The sequence below is a fragment of the Heptranchias perlo genome, chromosome 11 (genome assembly GCF_035084215.1).
Source record: "Heptranchias perlo isolate sHepPer1 chromosome 11, sHepPer1.hap1, whole genome shotgun sequence".
In the NCBI taxonomy this organism is placed as follows: Eukaryota; Metazoa; Chordata; class Chondrichthyes; order Hexanchiformes; family Hexanchidae; genus Heptranchias; species Heptranchias perlo.
Genome location: NC_090335.1, coordinates 19,724,547 through 19,746,314, shown reverse-complemented (window position 1 = coordinate 19,746,314; position 21,768 = coordinate 19,724,547). Strand labels below are relative to the sequence as shown.

The window sequence follows — 21,768 nt, the reverse complement described above, 5'->3', positions numbered from 1 at the left end:
ACTGATTTGTTAAATTGATTTTTTTGTGGATTCTGGTTGGGACTAAAGTCGATGCTAAATTCATGCCATCTTGTCTTATTCGTATGTTTGTGTTGTGTTCCAAAGGCAAAAAAACTTAGAACTTCACATTTTCCTGCATGTAATTTGGTGATCAACTTTGTTTAAATAATCAGATGTCCAAGATGCCACTTCAGAGCTTTGCTGACCATTCAAATCCTTAAATTTAATTGGTTAAGGAGATAGACAATTGGTCCCATCATTTACCAAGGCCTCAGATACCCAGTTGACTTTGCTGTGCCGTTATCAACTCTCACCCAGCAATTTGCGGTGTAAATTTAATTGGAGCTGAAGGATGAGGAAAAAATATCTAATTCATGCCGCTCACCGCGAGATGCCCTGCTCCAGCAAATTCTAGGCCATAGTTTTCTTACAGAATGATTTGTGTAACCACATTTATACAAATCCTTTGAGGGGGGAGGTAGAGGAAGGTCACCATTACTCATAGTCCTCGTTTTATCTTACATCGCACTGCAGTCTTCGAATTTATATACTGTTGTATACTGTCTCAAACTCTATTCGACAAATTGAGATCTTTGAACTATGGACTCGAGCAAAAGGAATGTTTGAACACTGGAAGATCACAAATTTGAATTCCAGCATATCTTCCCCAGATTGGCAAGGCTGTTCATCTGTTCTTCAGTTGAATAAATAGTGGAGCATCACATGGCGTTAATCTTTGATGGAGAATAGAAAAAGTCACTGAGAACCATTAATGCTTGTGAAGAATTGCAGAGCAGACGATTGTATCCTTGCAAATTGCAAAAAGATAAAGGAACGAAATTGCATTTATATACTGCCTTTCACATCTTTAGGACACCAACCAATCAATTACTTTTGAAGTGCAGTCACTGTTGTTGGCAAACGCAACAGCCAATTTGCGCAAAACAAGGTTCCACAAACAACATAAGAACAGGAGTGGGCCATTCAGCCTCTCGAGCTTGTTCCACCATTCAATCATATCATAGCTGATCTGTACCTCAACTCTATTTACCCATCTTTGCTCCATATCCCTTGATACCCTTACCTAACAAAAATCTATCAATCTCAGTCTTGAAAATGTCAATTGACCCAGCACCCACAGCCTTCTGGGGGAGAGAGTTCCAAATTTACACTACCCTTGTTTGAAAATGTGCTTCCTGATTTCATTCCTAAATGGCCTAGCAATAATTTTATGGTTATGTCCTCTTGTTCTAGATTCCCCCACCAGAGGAAATATTTTCTCTGGCCCATGGTAAACAAGGTTGGTGAGCTGCAGGTGCAAATAGCCACATGGGAATACAATGTCATGGCGACAACAGAGACCTGGCTCGACAAAGGGCAGGATTGGGTACTAAATACTCCTGGATACAAGGTGTTCAGGAAAGATAGGGAAGAAAGAAAGGAGGGTGGGGTGGCAGTATTGATTAAGGCAAATATTGCAGTGCTGCAGAGAAAGGATGTCCTGGAGGGGTCAAGGACAGAATCTATTTGGTTAGAGTTAAGAAACAAAAGAGGTGCCATTACACTACTGGATGTATTCTGTAGGGCAACAACTAGCGGGAAGGATACGGAGGAGTAAATTTGCAGGGAAATTACAGAGAGGTGCAAAAGCTATAGAGTAGTGATGACTGGGAACTTCAACTATCCTAATATAGACTGGGATAACAACAGTAATATAAGGGGCAAAGAGGGGCAGGAATTTTTGAAGTGTGTTCAGGAGAACTTTCTTAACCAGTACGTTTCCAGCCCAATAAAGAAGGAGGCATTGCTGGATCTGGATTTGGTTTTGGGGAATGAAGCAGGCCAAGTGGAGCAAGTGCCAATGGGGTAACATTTAGGGAACAGCGATCATAGTATCATAAGGTTTAGAATAGCTATGGAAAAGGACATAGACCACTCTTAAAGTGAAAATACTCAATTGGAGGAGAGCCAATTTCAGTGGGATGAGAACAGATCTGGCCCGGGTAAATTGGAATCAAAGATTGGCAGGCAGAACTGTTATTGAACAATGGGCGGCCTTTAAGGAGGAGATGGTTCGGGTACAGTCTGGATACATTCCCATGAGGGAGAAAGGTAGGGCAACTAAAGCCAGAGCTCCCTGGATGACAGAAGAGGTAGAGAGTAAGATGAAGCAGGAAGAAGGGGCGTATGACAGATGTCAGGTTGACAACACAAGTGAGAACCAGGCAGGATATAGTAAGTTCAGAGGGGAAGTGAAAAAGGAAATAAGAGGGGCAAAGAGAGGGTATGAGAATAGACTGGTGGCCAACATAAAAGGGAATCCAAAAATCTTCTATAGGCATGTTAGTGGTAAACGGGTAGTAAGAGGAGGAGTGGGGCCGATTAGGGATCAAAAAGGAGATCTACTCATGGAGGCAGACGGCATGGCTGAGATACTAAATGAGTACTTTGCATCTGTCTTTATCAAGGAAGAAGATGCTGCCAGAGACTCTTTAAAGGAAGATGTAGTTGAGATACTAGATAGGCTAAAAATTGATAGAGGTGATACTAGAAAGGCTAGCTGTACTTAAAGTAGATAAGTCACTGGGTCCGGATAGGATGCATCCTAGGTTGCTGAGGGAAGTAAGGGTGGAAATTGCAGAGGTACTGGCCATAATCTTCCAAACATCCTTAGATACGGAGGTGATGCCTGGGAACTGGAGAATTGCGAATGTTACACCCTCAAAAAAGGGTGTAAGAATAAACCCAGCAACTGCAGACCAGTCAGTTTAACCTCAGTGGTGGGGAAACTTGTAGAAACGATAATCCGGGACAGAATTAACAGTCACTTGGATGAGTGTGGCTTGATTAGGGAAAGCTAGCACGGATTTGTTAGAGGCAAATTGTATTTAACTAACTTGATAGAGTTTTTTGATGAGGTAACAGAGAGGGTGGATGAGGGCAATGCAGTTGATGTGGTGTATCGGGACTTCCAAAAGGCGTTTGATGACGTGCCCCATAATAGGCTTGTCATCAAGTTTGAAGCCCAGGGAATAAAAGGGGCGGTAGCAGCGTGGATACAGAATTGGCTAAGTAACAGGAAACAGAGTAGTAGTGAATAGTTGTTTTTCGGAAGGTGGTGTACAGCGATGTTCCCCAGGGGTCTGGTACTAGGTCCACTGCTTTTCTTGATGTATATTAACGACTTGGACTTGGGTGTACAGGGCACAATTTCAAAATTTGCATATGACACAAAACTTAGAAGTGTAGTGAACAGTGAGGAGGATAGTGATATAGATAGGCTGGTGGCATGGACGGATACGTGGCAGATTAAATTTAACGCAGAAAAATGCGAGGTGATACATTTCGGTAGGAAGAATGAGGAGAGGCAATCTAAAGTAAAGGGCACAATTCTAAAAGGGTGTACAGGAATAGAGATCTGGGGGTATATATACACAAATCGTTGAAGGTGGCAGGACAGGTTGAGAAAGCAGTGAAAAAAGCATATGGGATCCTGGGCTTTATAAATAGAGGCATAGAGTACAAAAGCAAGGAAGTCATGATGAACTTTTATAAAACAACTGGAGTATTTTGGCCAGTTCTGGGCACTACACTTTAGGAAAGATGTGAAGGCCTTCGAGAGTGTGCAGAAGAGATTTATTCCAATGATCCCAGTTACGTGGATAGACTGGAGAAGCTGGGGTTGTTCTCCTTGGAACAGAGAAGGTTGAGAGGAGATTTGATAGAGTATTCAAAGTCATAAAAGGTCTAAACAGAGTAGAGAGAGAGAAACTGTTCCCATTGACGGAAGGGTCAAGAACCAGAGGACGTAGATTTAAGGTGATTGGGAAAAGAACGAACGGTGCTATGAGGAAAAACTTTTTTACACAGCGAGTGGTCAGGATCTGGAATGCACTGCCTGAGGGGGTGGTAGAGGCAGATTCAATCATGGCTTTCAAAAGGGAACTGGATAATTACTTGAAAGGAAAAAATTTGCAGGGCTACGGGGATAGGACGGGGGAGTGGGACTAGCTGGTTTGCTCTTGCATAGAGCTGGCACGGACTCGATGGGCCAAATGGCCTCCTTCTGTGCTGTAACCTTTCTATGATTCTATGATAAATACCTCGATTAGATCATCCTTCTTCCTTCTGAAGGGGATACAAGCCAAATTTATGCAACCTGTCCTCATAATTTAACCTTTCAGTTCTGGTGAATCTGTGCTGTACCCCCTCCAAAGCCAATATATCCTTTCTGAGGTACTCCAGATGGGGTCTGACCAAGGCTCTGTGCAAGTGAGGCATAACTTCCTCCCCTTTTTCCAGTGCCCTTGAGATAAAGGCCAACATTCCATTAGCCTTTTTGATTATTTTTTCTATTTGTGTGATTTTAGTGATTTGTGTAAGTGGACAATCAAATCCTTTTGCTCCTGCACAGTTCCTGGTTTCTCACCATTAACACATTATTCCGATTTGTCTTTCTTGGATCGAAAATGGATGACCTCACACCTTCCCTCATTGAACTCCATCTGCCATAGTTTTGCGCACTCACTTAATCTGCATATGTCCCTTTGTAACTTCCTGCTCCCATCTACACAATTTACTGTATCTCCTAACTTAGTGTCATCTGTGAACTTGGATACACCACTCTCTATTCCTTCATCCAAGTCATATATCGTGAAAAGATGAGGCCTGCAGCAGGGGAGCACCACTTATCAGACCCTTTCAATCAGAGAACATTCTCTTTATCCCGATTCCTGACACACTGTAGTGCTGCCACTATCCTGTACTTAATTGTTCATTGTATAGCAGTTATTTATTTATCTATTTTGCATGCTATCTGATTCACCTTTATATTAAATTACAGTTATGATGGATTTAATTTGATTTCTTTCAGTTACTTTTATTGCTTAGTTTAGTTTATTTAGCCTATTTCGTCTATTGTTAATATCAGTGTTTGTTTAATTTTTATTTACTTAAAGCTGCTACAAAGGATTTTGTCCTTGCCTCTTATTAGTTCCTATTTTTTAAAGTTTAGTAGCCTCGTAACCTACTATAACATTAAGTACTAAATGGTGATTAAATAATTGAGCACTTGCTTTCGGTTGTTCCTCCATTAATTTATTTAGCAGCTCCTTCGCCCTCTGCAATGAATTCCCTCTCTCACCAAATTCCCGTTTCAGAAATCCTCACTCTGTTCCCAGCTCACTTTGTTAATCAACTCACTCTGCTGTGCACTTGGCTCTCGCAAGTATCACCCTTTGTATACCTTTCAGACACAGACCAGTTGACACAGACCAGTTTCAACTGGTCTATCAGCCGCCAACCACACAGTATCTAATTAACACCTGCCAGTGACCTACTTACAGTGGAGTGATAGGTAACAGCCAAGTAACTTGTCATTTTTTAAGTTTAAAAACTGAGCTTAAGCTTCAGTTTGATAAAACACGATTTCTGTACTACTTATCCACAACTACTCATGGTTTCTCTCCTCCTCACCACTTTCAACAAATTCCTGTTATGGATGTCTTCACTCTATTTCCGGCTCACATCGTTACTAGCTCTCTCTGCTCTGCTCTCAACACAACCAGCAAATGATGACTTACCAGTTAATCTGTTTTTAATAGAGTTGACAGAGGGATGTGTGTTGGCTAGGACACCCCAAGAGCTATCTCATCTTATTCAAATAGTAGCCATGATGTGGAGATGCCGGTGATGGACTGGGGTGGACAAATGTAAGGAATCTTACAACACCAGGTTATAGTCCAACAGTTTTATTTGAAAATCACAAGCTTTCGGAGCTTTCCTCCTTCGTCAGGTGTGTGAAGGTTTCCATTCCAGGTTGCTTTTATGGAAACCTTCACACACCTGACGAAGGAGGAAAGCTCCGAAAGCTTGTGATTTTCAAATAAAACTGTTGGACTATAACCTGGTGTTGTAAGATTCCTTACATTTATTCAAATAGTGCTATTGGATCTTTAATGAGCAAGCAGACGAAGCTTCAGTTTAATGTCTCGTCCAAAAGATGGCACCTCTCACAATGTAGCACTCCCACAGTATGCACTGAAGTAAAAAAGATGCATGTTGCTATGCAACAGGGAGAAAGACGGAGCATTTAGTTTATTCATCTTTTTAGAAGATCCTGGCTCTAGATTTCACTATTGTGTATTCAGACTAAGGTAATTGCAGTGTTATTAGTTATGAAAGTTTTATTGGGCCAATTATAGGAATGATGCATTTGTATATAACTGTTGGAGAAAAATAACTATTCAATTTGTTTTGAATGTGAAGGGGTATGAATGTGCAAGGCTGATCAATTAGACACAGATGGTTTCAATTCCAGTCTTGCCCCAGGTATTTGAACCCGATCAGGCCTTGTAAAAGATGCTGGGTGGGCCTGATATGTTTACTTGGTGGCATGGCTTTGCTTAATATAAAATGTTTCACTGTATGCTGAAATGACAGCCCTTTATGGATTTGCATCTCTCACTCTCCGACTCCCCAGCCTTTCATCTTTGCATTATTTCATAATGTCGATAGGGATAACTTGGGGTGTGTATAAAATGTCAGATACAGAGGGAATGGATTGTAGGCAGCTTCCAGCCTAGGCAACAGCAGCAGCTAGCCAGACTCTTGGTAACGTTCCAACATCCTGACGCTTAGATGTCCATGTAACAGGGGGAGGGAGAAAAGGATGCAACAAATACTCATTAAATTGGAAAAATTTCACAGCTGCACCAGGCAGCATGACATCACCGGAAATTCATGCAGTGCCGGAACAGAGCAGAGATCAAAGTTAATTTACCAAGTTTCCATTTAAAGCATGTTTTCCCACTGCCCAAAACAACTTGATGGCAGTGAATGTGGAGTCCTTACAGAAGCACTTTCACACTGATATTTTATTCCCCTTCATTAATTTTCTCTCCTCCCTTCTCTTGAAGGAATTGGCTTTTTACCAGGGTATGGTTCCATGGGTACCAGGCATCCTCTGCCACCACGCTCAAGTGACCAGGAATTGAACCGGAGACCTTCCTGGTCTGTTTGACATGGGTATTCGCTAGTTAAACTTGCTGAGTCATCAGAGAAGCCCACTACTTTATGGTTTAAATCAAAGGGTCCTGAGCAGAGATTGGTAATCAGAGTAACTAACCATTTGAATGCTTGTATTTTCCCTGGATGAACATGTAACTGCAAATATTTTTTTACTGTTCCCTCCTCTTACCATGTGCTCGCCCTCCCAATCTATTCTTCTGTTGCCTGATTAACCCGTGGCTCTGTGCCATCTTTGGTAGGAGGCAGATTTGGTCAATCCATGGCCATCATTATTGCCACCGCAGTTATGATCTATCATAGTGAATGATGAGATGTAAACGCCCTTCGGCAGGTTTCTTCTCCTGCAAGTAGGTTAACTATCTGTCTTTTAATTTCATCAACTTGAATTTAAGTGTTTTGGTGCGTTCCCTATAATATCGATGCCATTGATGACCTCAATATGATTCCGGACACTACAAGATGATCATAGGTGATCTGTTGGAGTTTAATTAAACTTTTTTTTGAGCAGGAATGTCAAACCTTTTGGAGCTCAGGGTTGCATAAACCAACATCAAAACCCACTTAATCTCTCCAATACACTAAAAATGAGAGATCCCTCCCATGCACACAAAATGAAACTTCCATACATCCAAAAATCAAGACCCTGTGCTCAATATATACAAAATGCAACACCTTAATATATACAAAATACGAGGACCCCAATACATGAAAAAAGTGATTCCATGTATAACATACACACGTGGAACCCTCATAAATAAAAATGCGAGACCCCCAAACGTGCAGAAAGTGCGATTCCCAAACACAAACAAGCAAGACCACCTCTACTGCAAAGAGAAAGGCCCGCCTCCTCTCCACTATTTCCTCTCCCGTCCTGCCACATCTCCCTCCTTCCACCTGCCCAAAAGTAAGTCAAGTTTTTGACTAAAATGTATAACATTCAATGATAATAAATGTATGACTTTTAAACAAGAAGTGGCTTTTGAGAATGAGCAAGACTACAAATTATTTTCAGCAAAGTTGTTGGAAAAAATCTTGCTGGTGGCAACCACAATTACATTTTTACTGAAATCCTGGTGACAACCCTAAATTTTTTTTAAAAGAGCATTTACATGAAGTCTTGTAATTTTTAAGATGTTAAATAATTATTTCCAGAATTTGGAGAGTTTCCAAGACATAATTTGCTCACATTTTTGGCTTCTTACAATAACAGGATTTGCTCGGAACTTGTCAGAGGGTAGCAATGCGAATTACACAGAATATGTGGCCACTAGGTGGTATCGTTCACCTGAGCTACTACTCGGGTAAGTTGTTGAGCTGCACCAGAATTGTCAATTGGTCAATTGTTGCAAAAATCAAAATTGTTTCAGCAGATTTTTTTTTTAAATGAAATGAGCATGAATTGAAATTACCTGAATTGTTTGGATACTCAGTGAATTATTCTAAGATTCACTACAAAATGAATCTTTTGAGGACTGGGTGGCTTTTTTTGTGTGATTATTGCTCTATAACGAATGAGCTTCATGCTCAGCCAAGTAATTGGTTGTAACGATGCAGCACTGGACCAGAAAGCCAGTTGATGTTATGTCCCCAATTAATATTAGAACTCTGCTGTCTTTGACAAATGCATCACCACAACATTGGGAAGGGGTTTACTACTATACCATTGTGAACAAGTACTCAACTTTTCTGTCCCCACCACAACTTCCCCTTTAATGGTGAGCTGTAGCTGATCTTTCTGGGCAAACTTTTCATACATCCTATTGCAATTGGGGGAGAAAGCAGTTTTTTAAAAGTAGTTTTGATACAAGTTAGGGCACAATAGGGATTCGCTGAGAAATTATGCACTGTTTTATATTAGAACAGAACTCCTGTACATATTGAAATAGTTTGACCAGATGACTCAATAAGGATGAACAATCTCAGTGTTAGTATATATAATATCTTATTTCACCTTGGTCTTACGTTGCTTTCCTTTCAGAGCTGTTTTCTGGGCACTGTTGTGTGGTAGAAGAGAAAATCCGCTTTTATATTGGGTTTAGTGAAGTGTTGAGCCCACTAGCTGCTGATGCACGGGGGTCTAATGGAGCCAATGGTAATCCCTAAAGCAACTTTACAGCTTTTCCAAGCCCACGAAAACATGGTTAAAAAATGTCTTCCAACAACTAGCCTTAGTGAATCCAGCATGTTTAATTTGGAGTTGCTGCTCGCTGTAAGAGACAGACATTTCAGGAATCAGGAGATCTATCATGGCACTAAACACAACATAAAAGCTGGAGAAGAGTCAGCTGACTACCAAATCCTTCATTTAATACTAAAACTTGACACAAGATTAGTCACCAGCAAGTAACTTGCTTGAAAGGGACAAGACAGTACTTGTCGTTATTCTGCTTAATATTGCATCAAACTGAAAAGTTATCCCTCCTAGGCAGTGTTCAAGTCACATGGCTAATCCTTTTAAAGTGGTACCATATTCAAATATATGGAAGCATGAGGATAATACAGTAGATTACATTTTGTTTGAAATGATGATGGGTGGGAATGACATGAAAAATTATTTTTATTGAGTACAAATTTCATGTATTTAATGACAAGATACATAAACTTTACTCTTTTACATGATAAGGATTTTTATATTTACCCATGCAGCACAGCCACAGTTGCTTGCCACTGTTTGTTTAAATTTTATTACTGAACAAACTCCTTTTTTCAACATCCCCCTCTTAAAGTTTGCAATGTCACAGATTTGTTCATATGTGGTCAGTTGAAGCTGTCAATTTGACTGATTTGGGATTGCTAATCAGTGGAAATCTGTGCAGTAGGGATTAGCTGGGTTATATTTTCACTGACTGTTGCAATCAGATATATTTCATCAGTATATAACTCTGGGCTCCTCTGGCAACACTACACTGTTGCCGTATCGCTCCACCTCACTGTTAGCCACTGTTAATTGCCCATCATCAATATAACTTTACAATATATGCCGTATCCTTTTTTAAAAAATAAACTTCTGAAATATTTAAGTAAAAATGGCAGTTGTGATTTAAGATATTTACATGCAGAACGTACTAGATTTCAGAATTTTACATTACAGAAGAGTTTGCCATGTTTACCATCTTGACCACCTCCCCACCCTCCCCCCTCTCAAAAAAGGGGATAAGCTATGTTTTTGTAACATTTCTGACACTATAACAATCGTGTTTTGTTTTTCTTCTCTTCCTTTGTAGAGCTCCATATGGAAAGGCTGTCGACATGTGGTCTGTAGGCTGCATACTTGGAGAACTAAGTGATGGACAACCCCTGTTTCCAGGAGAGAGTGAGATAGATCAGCTTTACACAATCCAGAGAGTATTGGGACCACTGCCACCTGAGCAGATGAAGCTTTTTTATAGTAATCCACGTTTTCATGGGCTGCGGGTACAGTGTTTAAAAATATTGAAGTCAAACTAAGATTCAGGACATACCAAGAGTTCTCCTATGCAAATATTACCATAAGTATATTTATTAGGACTATAAGCTAGCCTGTTCTGATCAAATACTTCAAATTCAAGATATGATTTTCTAATTGCAAATTGGAGAAAGTTGGATTACATTCATTGAGCTTGTTACTTTGCACAAACTTTGAAATTGTAAAATCTATATTTAGACGAACATGTGGTTTAAAAAATATTAAGTTTGTCTCACATTCCTTTATGTAGCTATTAGGGCTGTCAATCGATTAATAAGTTTAATCACAATTGATCAATTAAAATTTTAATCTGTTAATCTTGATTTTAATTGCATATTACATATTTAATTGATACAATTGCTACATCCATGTCATTCAAGTTTGTTTTATTACTGACTATTATTAACATCATCCAAAAAACAACCCACCATGAAAACAACTGCTTATTGTGAAGAGAACATCAAAAACCCTTTGAGTCATTATATCCAAAAATGCAAATTTTCTTTAAAAAGAAAATTGGTAGACTTTACTTAACTACACACAAAATATGCAACACAACCTAAATACTGTCTGATTCTCATTTTAAAAAATAACAAAATGAAGGTCAGAATAACTGACTTGTGAGCCTAACACAGATTCATGGGTTTATTTCTGTAATTCACTGTCTACTAATGTGCATCATACATATACAAGCACTAATGCAGTAAAAATACTTGCTGTTAAAGAACATTGTTGCAAATACTCCCACAGCTTTGCTCTGTTCTATTGGGGATCATAAAGCACAATAATTAATTCTGGCAAAAATTGCATGCTAAAACAACATGTTTTAAACTCCTTTCATTCCAGTCTGCCATCATCTGGCTCTGGAATGCACCACATTACATCTGCTGCCAAAAGTCTGGTTGGCAAACATCCTTTTTCTTTCTCATTCTGGTATCTGCAACAATGTGACTAAGAGATGCACGTCTTTCCTGCATACTGCAGCATCCAGTCATGTTGTGGCTAATGAGAGTTATGAGGCTCACGGATCCAGGCAAGTCCTGTTATTTACAGACAGACACCATAAAGTGCCACGTAATAGACTTGTTCGCAAAATTGAAGCCCATGGGATTAAAGGAACAGTGGCGGCGTGGATGCAAAATTGGCTAAGAGACAGAAGGAGAGAATAGTGGTGACTGGTTGTTTTTCAGACCTAATGGAAGTATACAGTAGTGTCGCCCCAGGGCTCGGTATTAGGACCACTGCTCTTTTTGATATTTTAATGTCCTGGACTTGGGTATAAGGGGCATAATTTCAAAGTTTGCAGATGACACAAAACTTGGAAATGTAGTAAACAGTGAGGAGGATAGTAGCAGACTTCAGGAGGACATAGACAAACTGGTGAAATGGGCAGACACATGGCAGATGAAATTTAATGCAGAGAAGTGTGAAGTGATGCATTTTGGAAGGAAGAATGAGGAAAGGCAATATAAATTAAATGGTACAATTTTAAAGGGGGAGCAGGAACAGAGACCCCTGGGAGTTCACGTACACAAATCTTTAAAGGTGGCAGGGCAAGTTGATGCAGCTGTTTTTAAAAAAAAAAGCATACGGGATCCTTGGTTTTATAAATAGAGACATAGGAGTACAAAAGCAAGGAAATTATACTAAAACTTTATAAATCACTGATTAGACTTCAGCTGAAGTACTGTGTCCAATTCTGGGCATCACACTTTAGGAAGGATGTCAAGGCCTTGGAGAGGGTGCAGGGGGGATTTACTAGAATGGTACCAGGGATGAGGGACTTCAGCTATGTGGAGAGACTAGAAGCAGCTAGGATTGTTCTCCTTAGAGCAGAGAAAGTTAAGGGGTGATTTAATAGAGGTGTTAAAAATTATATGGGGTTTTAATAGAGTTACAGTTTCCACTGGCAGGAGAGTTGGTAACCAGAGGACACAGATTTTAAGATAATTGGCAAAAGAACCAGGGAGGAGATGAGAATTTTTTTTTAAGCAGCGAGTTGTTACGAGTTGTAATGCACTGCCTGAAAGGATGATGGAAGCAGATTCAATAGTAACTTTCAAAAGTGAATTGGATAAATAATTGAAAAGGAAAGATTTGCAGGCTTTGGGGAAAGAGCAGGGGAGTAGGACTCACTGGATAGCTCTTTCAAAGAGCCGGCACATGCACAATGAGCCAAATGGCCGCCTCCTGTGCTGTATGATTCTATGATTCCATAAAGAAACAAAAGATCTGAATATAAGTCTGTGCTGGCTCATCAACAGCTGCCATCTCCCTGCAGTCGCTCTTCTCCTAGCGCAGATCTCACTGTTAATATGGGACCATGCTGCATGATGGGAGTTGCAGTTTCCAGGCAGCATATTAATGATCTATTTTGATTTGTTAATAAATCCTATGATGTATAGTTATAACGCTTTTATCAAAGAATTTCATAATCCCATTGGTCAGAATAATGTGCCTGATGTGGACCTGTGAACATCTGGAGTAAACAGCTGCATGAGCTGTTCCCATAAAGCAATTCTGAGCACGAGCGGGAATTCACTAAATTGGAACATGTAACATTTCTCTAGCTAGCAAAACAACCATACCTCCTGGAAAAACAGAGCAGTTTGCCAGTTGTATCAGTATCCCAGGCTATCAAGAGAAGCAAGGGAGGAAATGGCAGAGGCACTGACCATCATTTTTCAGTCTTCCCTGGCTACAGGCACGGTGCCAGAGAATTGGAAGACTGCTAACGTTGTACCATTGTTTAAAAAGGGAGAAAGAGAGATCAAGTAATTACAGGCCAGTCAGCCTAACCTCGGTGGTGGGCAAATTATTGGAAACAATTCTGAGTGACAGTATTAATCGTCATTTAGAAAGGCACAGATTATTCAAGGACAGTCAGCATGGATTTGTTAAGGGAGGGTTGTGTCTGACTAACTTGATTGTTTTGAGCAGGCAACAAGAGGGTCGATTGAGGGTAGTGCGTTTGATGTAGTCTGCATGGATTTTAGCAAGGCTTTTGACAAGGTCCCACATGGCAGACTAGTTAAAAAAATAAAAGCCTTTGGGATCCAAGGAAAAATAGTAAGTTGTATCCAAAACTGGCATAGTGGCAAGAAGCAAAAGGCGTTTTTGTGACTGGAAGACTGTTTCCAGTGGGGTTCTGCAGGGCTCAGTACTAGGCCCCTTGCTTTTTGTGGTATATATTAATGATTTAGACTTAAATGTAGGGGGCATGATTAAGAAGTTTTCAGATGATATAAAAATTGGCTCTGTGGTTGATAGTGAGGAGGAAAGCTTTAGACTGCAGGAAGATATCAATGGACTGGTCAGGTGGGCAGAAAAGTGGCAAATGGAGTTCAATCCGGAGAAGTGTGAGGTAATGCATTTGGGCAAACAAGGCAAGGGAGTACACAATAAATGGAAGGATACTGATAGTTGGGAACTTTGGAGTGCATGTCCACAGATCCCTGAAGGTAGCAGGACAGGTGTTTAAGGTGGTTAAGAAGGCATACAGGATACTTTCCTTTATTAGCCGAGGCATATAATATAAGAGCAGGGAGGTTATGCTAGAACTGTATAAAACACCAATTAGGCCACAGCTTGAGTACTGCATACATTTCTGGTCACCACATTACAGGAAAGATGTGATTGCACTAGAGAGGGTTTACAACGATGTTGCCAGGACTGGAGAATTTTAGCTATGAGGATAGGTTGGATAGGCTGGGGTTGTTTTCTTTGGAACAGAGGAGGCTGAGGGGTGATTTAATTGAGGTGTATAAAATTATGACGGACATAGATAGAGTGGATAGGAAGGATCTATTTCCCTTAGCAGAGATGTCAATAACCAGGGGGCATAGATTTAAAGTAATTGGTAGAAGGATTAGAGGGGAGCTGAAGAGAAATGTTTTCACCCAGAGGGTGGTGGAGGTCTGGAACTCACCGCCTGAAAGGGTGGTGGAGGCAGAAACCCTCATCACATTTAAAAAGTATTTGGATATGCACTTGAAGTGCCCTAACCTACAAGGTGACTGACCAAGTGCTGGAAAGTGGGATTAGGTCGGATGGCTGTTCTTCAGCTGGCACAGACACGATGGGCCTAATGGTCTCCTTCTGTGCTGAAAATTTCTGTTATTCCATAATTTACTCTCTGTGTAAGTTCCGCAATTAATGCATGTTAAAAAATTAATCACCAAAAGTAGTAATGCGTTAATTGCAGAAGTTAACTGTGATTAATTGACAGCCATGGTAGCTATTACATGATAGGTCTTCAATGATTGCATAATGTATTTTGGGGCGTTTCCTAGTTTCTAACAAAAAAAATGAAATGAACTAAGATATTTGGATCCAATTTAAAACATATTTGTCTGTATTTTTTATTTATTCCTTGCGCAAATATGATTAACCAACCCATCTACTTTATCTGCTTATAGTTTCCTGCTGTAAACCACCCTCAGACTCTGGAGAGAAGGTACCTGGGCGTTATTAGTGGAGTTATGCTAGACCTCATGAAGGTATGGAACTGTAATGGTGTTACTACTCAACAACATCAGCATTACACTGATTTGTGTGATGTGGCATTTGGTTAAATATTTTGTAGTGGATATAATTCTGGCCAATCTTGTAGGATAATGGTTTTAAGGACTGTGAACCTTGGTTTCCAGTTTTTAATTTCCATATTCTGTTTGCTTCCGCATTAATAATTACTTACTAAGATAATATGTTCTGAAGGACCCTTGTAAGTGATGTGTATTGTTTAATTTTAATTGAAAAATACACATCAAATAATACCTCTGGGTATGCACCATGAACAAAAAAATTAACTGCCTGAGTAGATTACACTGTGTGGATAAATTTGTATTATTAATTTTCTTTTGTTTCTCTTCAAAGAATTTGCTGAAACTGAATCCATCTGAAAGATACCTAACAGAACAGTGCTTAAACCACACTGTATTCCAGACCCAGAGACTGTTGGACAGGTCTAGTGGCTCTTCCCCTACTCGGTTAGCTAAAAGAAAACCTCATCATGTAGAAAACAGGTAAAAATAATATATGGGTATAGAAATGCCATTGTCCCTCTGTTTGGCCACCCACCACCAATTCTGGCTGGACCACATCAAGCACTGCTAAGCCTCACTCTGCCAAAATTGCCTACGGCTCTAGGGTTATCTTGGAGAGCAAAGATAACCCCAGCTTCTTTTCTCCACTACCAACTGTCTCCTCAAACCCCTCCCCCCAGCCCCCTCCACCCTCACCTCTAACATCAAGTGCAAGGAAGTCATTGATTTCTGTGTCACAAAATTGAGACCATCCGATCAGCTACCTCTGCTGCTTCCTCCCTACTCCCCTTGCAAAACCTCTCTCAAGGCTCTCCCCTGCCCTAGCCCTGAACCACGTCCTTCTCTACTTTTTCTCCTATCTCCCCTAATGCCCTCTCCAAGCTCAGCTTGTCCACGAAACCCACATTCTGCTTACTGTTCTAGAACGAGCTGGTGAGTTCTCCCCTTTGTCCTGGGCCAATATTTGTCACTCAACCAATATCACTGAAACAGATTGTCGGGTCATTCATCTCGTTGGTGTTTGTGGGAGTTTGCTGTGCGCAAATCAGCTGCTGCGTTTCCTGCGTTACAGCAGTGACTACACTTCAAAAGCACTTCATTGGTTATGAAGCGCTTTGGAATGTGCTGAGGTTGTGAGGGGAGTTATATAGATGCAAGTCTTTTTTTATGGGTAATGTGTTCTGGAACAGGGAGATTTAACTTGTGTGAGGAGGCTCGTGTGGAGCATAAACGCCAGCATAGACCGCTTGGGCCGAATGGCCTGTTTCTGTGCTGTAACTCCATGTAACCCTCCCTTTCAAAACAGCTGTCATCATCCGCCTCCTCAAAAAATCTTACCCTTGACTCCTCTGTCCTTACTTACCCCCAAGGATCTATCCGTGCTCCTTCCTCTTCCTCATCTACATGCTGACCCTTGGCAACATCATCCAAAGACATCATTCAAAGCTTCCACATGTACAATGACAACACCCAGCTCTACCTTTCTACCACCTCTCTTGGACTGCTTCACTGCCTCTGTACCGTCAGACTGCTTGTCTGACATTTAGTTTTGGATGACCCAGAATTTTCTTCAGTTAATACATTGGGAAGATTAAAGCCATTGCCTTTGACCCACGCCACAAACTCCTTTACCCTTGCCACACATTACATCTCTCTCCCCAGCCACTGCCTGACTTTGAACCATACTGTTCGGAACTTGCCTTCCGTTTCAACCCCGATTCCGATCCAATATCCTTTCCACCACAAAGTCTGCCTACTTCCACCTCTGTAAATTCACCTGCCCCACCTCAGTCCGTGCCTTTGTCAGCTAAATATTCCAATTCTCTGCTGGCCAAACTCCCATCATCCACACTCTGTAAACTTCAGTTGATCCAAAACACTGCTGTCTGTATCCTATCTTGCACCAAGTCCTGCTCACCCATCACTCCTATCATTGCTGATCTACGTTGGCTCGCAGTTCCCCAACACCTTCAATTTAAAAATCTCATCCGTATTTAAATCTCTCATGGCTTCACCCCTCCCTATCTTTGTAACCTTTTCCAGGACTACAACCTGTCCTGAACTCTCCATTCCTTCCTCTATGCCCCTTGGCATTCTTTCCCTCTCGCTGCCCCATCATTGGCAGCCATGCCTTTAGCCGTCAGGGCCCAGTACTCTGGAATTCCCTCCCTAAACCCCTTTACCTCCAAGACCCCTTTAAAACTCTGCGCTTTGATCAATCTTTTAGTAATTTCTCCTAATGTCCTTCTTTGTCTTGGTATCTATTTTTGTCTGATTGTGACTCCGTGAAGCGCCTTGATACTTTTTTCTGTGTTAAAAGCACTATATAGATGCAAGTTGTTTTTGAATGTAATCTGAAAACTGTATAAGGCACATAGTATTTATCTGGATTTTAAAAAAATCATCCTTACTGTACTGAAGTAGAGTAAGTAGGTCATATTGCACATCTGTTTTTTTTTGTGATGCCATAAAATGCAGCATAAATTTTAGCAGCACAAGCTTTGTACCAATCTGTACCAACCATTTTGTCCTACCATAGATCCATTTTAAATGCCCTTATGGAAGATTGACATTATTTGGGCATTGAATTGAATAATGACATGGGTAAAATTAATTTTCAAAATCCTATTTTGGAAAAAATATATTTCTGAAAGTCTTTAGATACTTTGTATGAAGATACTGCACTTTTGTCTTCAAAGCTGGTACTTTTGCATAATAGTTACAAAAGTATTAAATAAAATGGATGTTGAATGTCTTAACACAAAAGCAAAATACTGCGGATGCTGGAGATCTAAAGTAAAAAGCAGAAAATGCTGGAAACACTCGGAAGGTCAGACAGCATCTGTAGAGAGAGAAACAGTGTTAATGTTTCAGGTTGATGAATGTTGACTGCCTTTGTTGTTTAAAGTTTGAATTATGTTACAGTAATTAATTTATTTAATTGCAGTTTATAATATGTGATAGATTACCTTCCAGACTGAGGGATAGGAATGAATCCCCATATATATTTTTTTCTTAAAATGATTTTTGTACTCAAGTTCATGTCTCCAATATGAGCTGGAAGTTATAGTTCTGCAATTTGTGCAAAACTGGAGTAAAGTAGGTAAGTGCTGAGGATAATCACTACCACAAAATAATATTTCTTTGATTATCAAACATATTGTTTTCTTGTTTTGCAGAAATCATGGCAGCAAAAGTACATCTTTGACATCTCGATCAGATAGCCGAGATCAACAGAATCTCGGTGTCAGTTTTAAGCGAGGAGATGACAACAGTCAGCATGATGGCTTTTCTAATGAAAGCTCAGCTCAACTCAGCCCAACCCTTATTCCCTTGCCAGACTATCAACAGACTAAACAGAATCTCTCTGGTAACAAGGATTTAACCAACACTAGTTTACCACTTCTTCCCAGCCCACGACTAACCTCAAAGGAAGCACATTCTAAAACTAAAACTGATTTCCAGGCAGACCAAAAGGTTGCAGAAGGCCCAGGTGCAAAATACTTAAAACCTAATGCAAAATCTCAGCAGAATCGACACTCATTTGTAGAAATGCCACAAAATAAAACAGGAACTCTGCCAATTGAAAAACCCAACCGTCACAGTTACATAGAACCAATACAAGGTTCTATATCTCAGCAGTCAAAGAACCCAGCAGTTTTAACACCATCCAAAACTTACAGAACATTGAGTGACTCAAGGTCAGTTGGAAACCTTAGTGACATGAAAATGCATGGGGAGGATCAGACATCCAGGTATTTCCCTTCAAGCTGCTTGGAACTCAATGCTTCAAACAATACTACATCAACTGGACCTATTGAAAATAGGCCAGCGCAAAATCCGCCTGCTATGAGTAAAGGCCTAGAGACTCGCAGACCAGCCACAAGACACTCAACAAATGAAGAAGAGCTAAAGGTTCCTGCTAGCAATCATGAGGGGGGTCATTCGCATTCAATGTCTGCTCCACATGAGTCTTTTCCTTATGACCTAAATTATCCCAGTCCTTATGCCTCCAAACCACGTTCTCAGAGACACTCTATGTATATCCCAAGAAAACAAGCATCTGAAATTAGCTCTGGAGGTGTGGGACAGGGAATGCCTACTAGGACAAATAGCTTACAGATGTTATCTCCTCAAATGCAACATGCTCGGACGTCTCTTACTAGAGGTTCTGTGGGCTCCTCTCGTGAGGACTGTGCAGATACCCCTGGGGTCAGTGTTAACTTTGCTCTGGCGGCTTTTGAATCGGAATAGCAGTTGTTTTGATGTTTTTTAATTGTAAGTAGAAGAACTGAAAAAATTCAGATTGGCAAATGTTCTCATTTTGATTCTCCATATTGAAGAGCCAGGTTTTACCACTTGCTGACAAAATTCTTATCACCAGCATTACTAAGCTTTATCGGTGACATTAAGCAGTTTTATTTTCAGTGCCGACTGAATTGGTATTATTAACTGCAATTCTTGGACTTAATCAACTGTTGTGAACCATTGAAAGGATCAGCCCCATCCATCTTAAATTTACAAAATGGGTCCCTGATTTAATGGAATAGTCCTTAGCTGATGAAAATGATATGCATTAGTAGAAAACTCCACCAGTTCTGGGATTAGGGCTTTTTCAGTCATTACTTGAAGAAAATGTCAGTGTGAAATTTGTCTCCTGAACTAAATGCTGCAATACTTGTTTCCCATTAGGAATGGAAGCTGCGCTATTTATGTTGCTCACTGGGGGTATCAAATGTCAGAAATCCAGTCCATCAGTACAATACTAGTGCCTTGGTAAAATTACTGAGGACCTTAATGTTTGATATGCTCAAGTCTTCAACATGTATGAGCATAGTATTTTTTTTATCTAGTTTCAAAATTCTTGTTTTATTGAGCAATGAGAAAGCTGTATGTTCCAGTAGAGAAAACTTTAAATTGCTAAATAATGCAGTTGTGGGAAAGTGCACAGACAACATTATTTTCTGCAGACTGGAGGAGGCTGCTTGGCAACAGGCGTCCCTTCGTGACAGAATGAAAGTGCAAAAAAAGAAATTCTTGGTACCACGGTGAGGTGAAACATTGGAGCACTAATGTTCAGTGCCATGGGATTGGAAAATGCAGCTTCGAACCCCACTCTGCTCAATCCCTGGCCTGATCTGAGATGTGTTGAGTGGGGAGAGCCCAAGCAGAAGTTGTGGTGACTCACTGCTGAAGAGAAAATTGAAGTGGGTAGTCCAACTTGGATGGTTTCTCTTGCCTCCCTTGACAAAATGCTAAACGGTATTAGCAGAGTTGTGGGACTTGGCTTCTTGACAGCAGAAAGTATCAATTCCAGGCGGACTGCAGAAATCGAATGTTAACCTGAAAGAAATCAATACAAATAAAATAAATTGTTTTTTTTAAAAAAGAATTCTGTTGATTAAACTAATTTTTTAGATAATTTTGTGATTTTTTAAAAAAGCGCACACCCTAAAAATTGTGGAAACTGGGCACTACGGTTTATTTTGCGGAACATATATTTTAGTACATTCCGTGTTCACCACCAACTGCTGGTTTATCTTAAATGATCCATAGGAAGGTTGGTGGGGATAGTCTTAGGGGACAATAACCATTAATTTTTTTAATACAATTATCCTGACACTGGAAATGTACAGCTGTGGCAGTGAGAACAGTCTAAACTGAGATGAAGAACTGATAACATTTCACTAACATTTATTTGTGTGCTTATAATATTATGGCTGAGATTTATCTCAATTAAGCATGGATGTAAGCCAATCAAAGAGTTGCCCTTTTACTTCAAACCTTTCATTAACATTTCAAAACAAATCTCAACCTATTCATATTAATTTTTTTTATATAATGGTCATTGTAAAAATAAATGCCTGTACATATATTGCTATGTTCAGGCACAAAGTAATCCTCTGAAATTGCTGGTAAATTTTAATCCTTATACAGATCACAAGAAATAACGTATCTAATATGTGAATTTTTATCCTTAAAAATTCATACTAAATTTCTGCACTGAAATCAGAGAAAAGTAGTTTATTCAGTTTATTTGAAAAATAATGAATTAGTGGTTGGTCTTCCTACAAGGGGATTCCATAGTGCCCTAGGTGCACAGAGCCTAGGGTCTCTTTTACTTACCATTTTTGGCTGGGCATTACGCTTCTTCCCAGTTGAGGTCAATTTCTGGGAGGTCCTTTTCTACATTGCTTTGCCAGTTTATTGACTTTTGATTCCCTTTTTCCTTTTGGCTAATAATGTAGTGCTTGGTACCGTATTCTGGAGTCTTGTATTCTGAGCAAGTTACCTAATCAGTTGTTGTATTTTTGTTTCAGAAGTTGCTTTGTTCTTTCTCTGACTGTCTTGCTCATCACTTTTTATCCTGAGGATCTTGCACACTCATTTTTAGTTGGAAGCTTCAAATTTCTTCTCTATAGCCTTTGTCATTGGCCAAGTTTAGTGGTACATAGCAAGGTTCAGTGGTACAAAGCAACTTCACTGTGCATTGTTTTGAGGCATGCACTATTTTTGCAAATGTTATACAGTCTTTAAAAGCACTAATTGTATGCAGTCTTTCAAAAGCATGAACAACTTGAGTTGGCAAAGCATATAACTGTCTTCCAATATTAGCATTGAAGAAAGGTGAAGTGGCCTATGTTTTGTAGTATCTTCTCTGAACTTGATGTTAGCTTTGGTATCCTCTATTCCAACTAAAGATGAGCTTTGTTCTCTGAGAGATACTTAGTCTGAATCTTGTTGTCTTTT

The 21,768-nt window shown here is 40.0% G+C and overlaps 1 protein-coding gene across 2 annotated transcripts in view; it reads left to right on the top strand.

Moving 5' to 3' along the window:
* cdkl5 (cyclin dependent kinase like 5) overlaps positions 1-21,768 on the top strand; it is a 132,587-nt gene that overhangs the window by 79,959 nt on the left and 30,860 nt on the right. For both annotated transcript variants that reach the window (XM_067992657.1, XM_067992656.1), the window contains exons 8-12: positions 8,240-8,330; positions 10,254-10,443; positions 14,893-14,973; positions 15,350-15,498; positions 18,198-19,230. In XM_067992657.1, the coding sequence (XP_067848758.1) occupies positions 8,240-8,330; positions 10,254-10,443; positions 14,893-14,973; positions 15,350-15,498; positions 18,198-19,230 (1,544 nt within the window). The remainder of the gene's footprint in view (positions 1-8,239; positions 8,331-10,253; positions 10,444-14,892; positions 14,974-15,349; positions 15,499-18,197; positions 19,231-21,768) is intronic.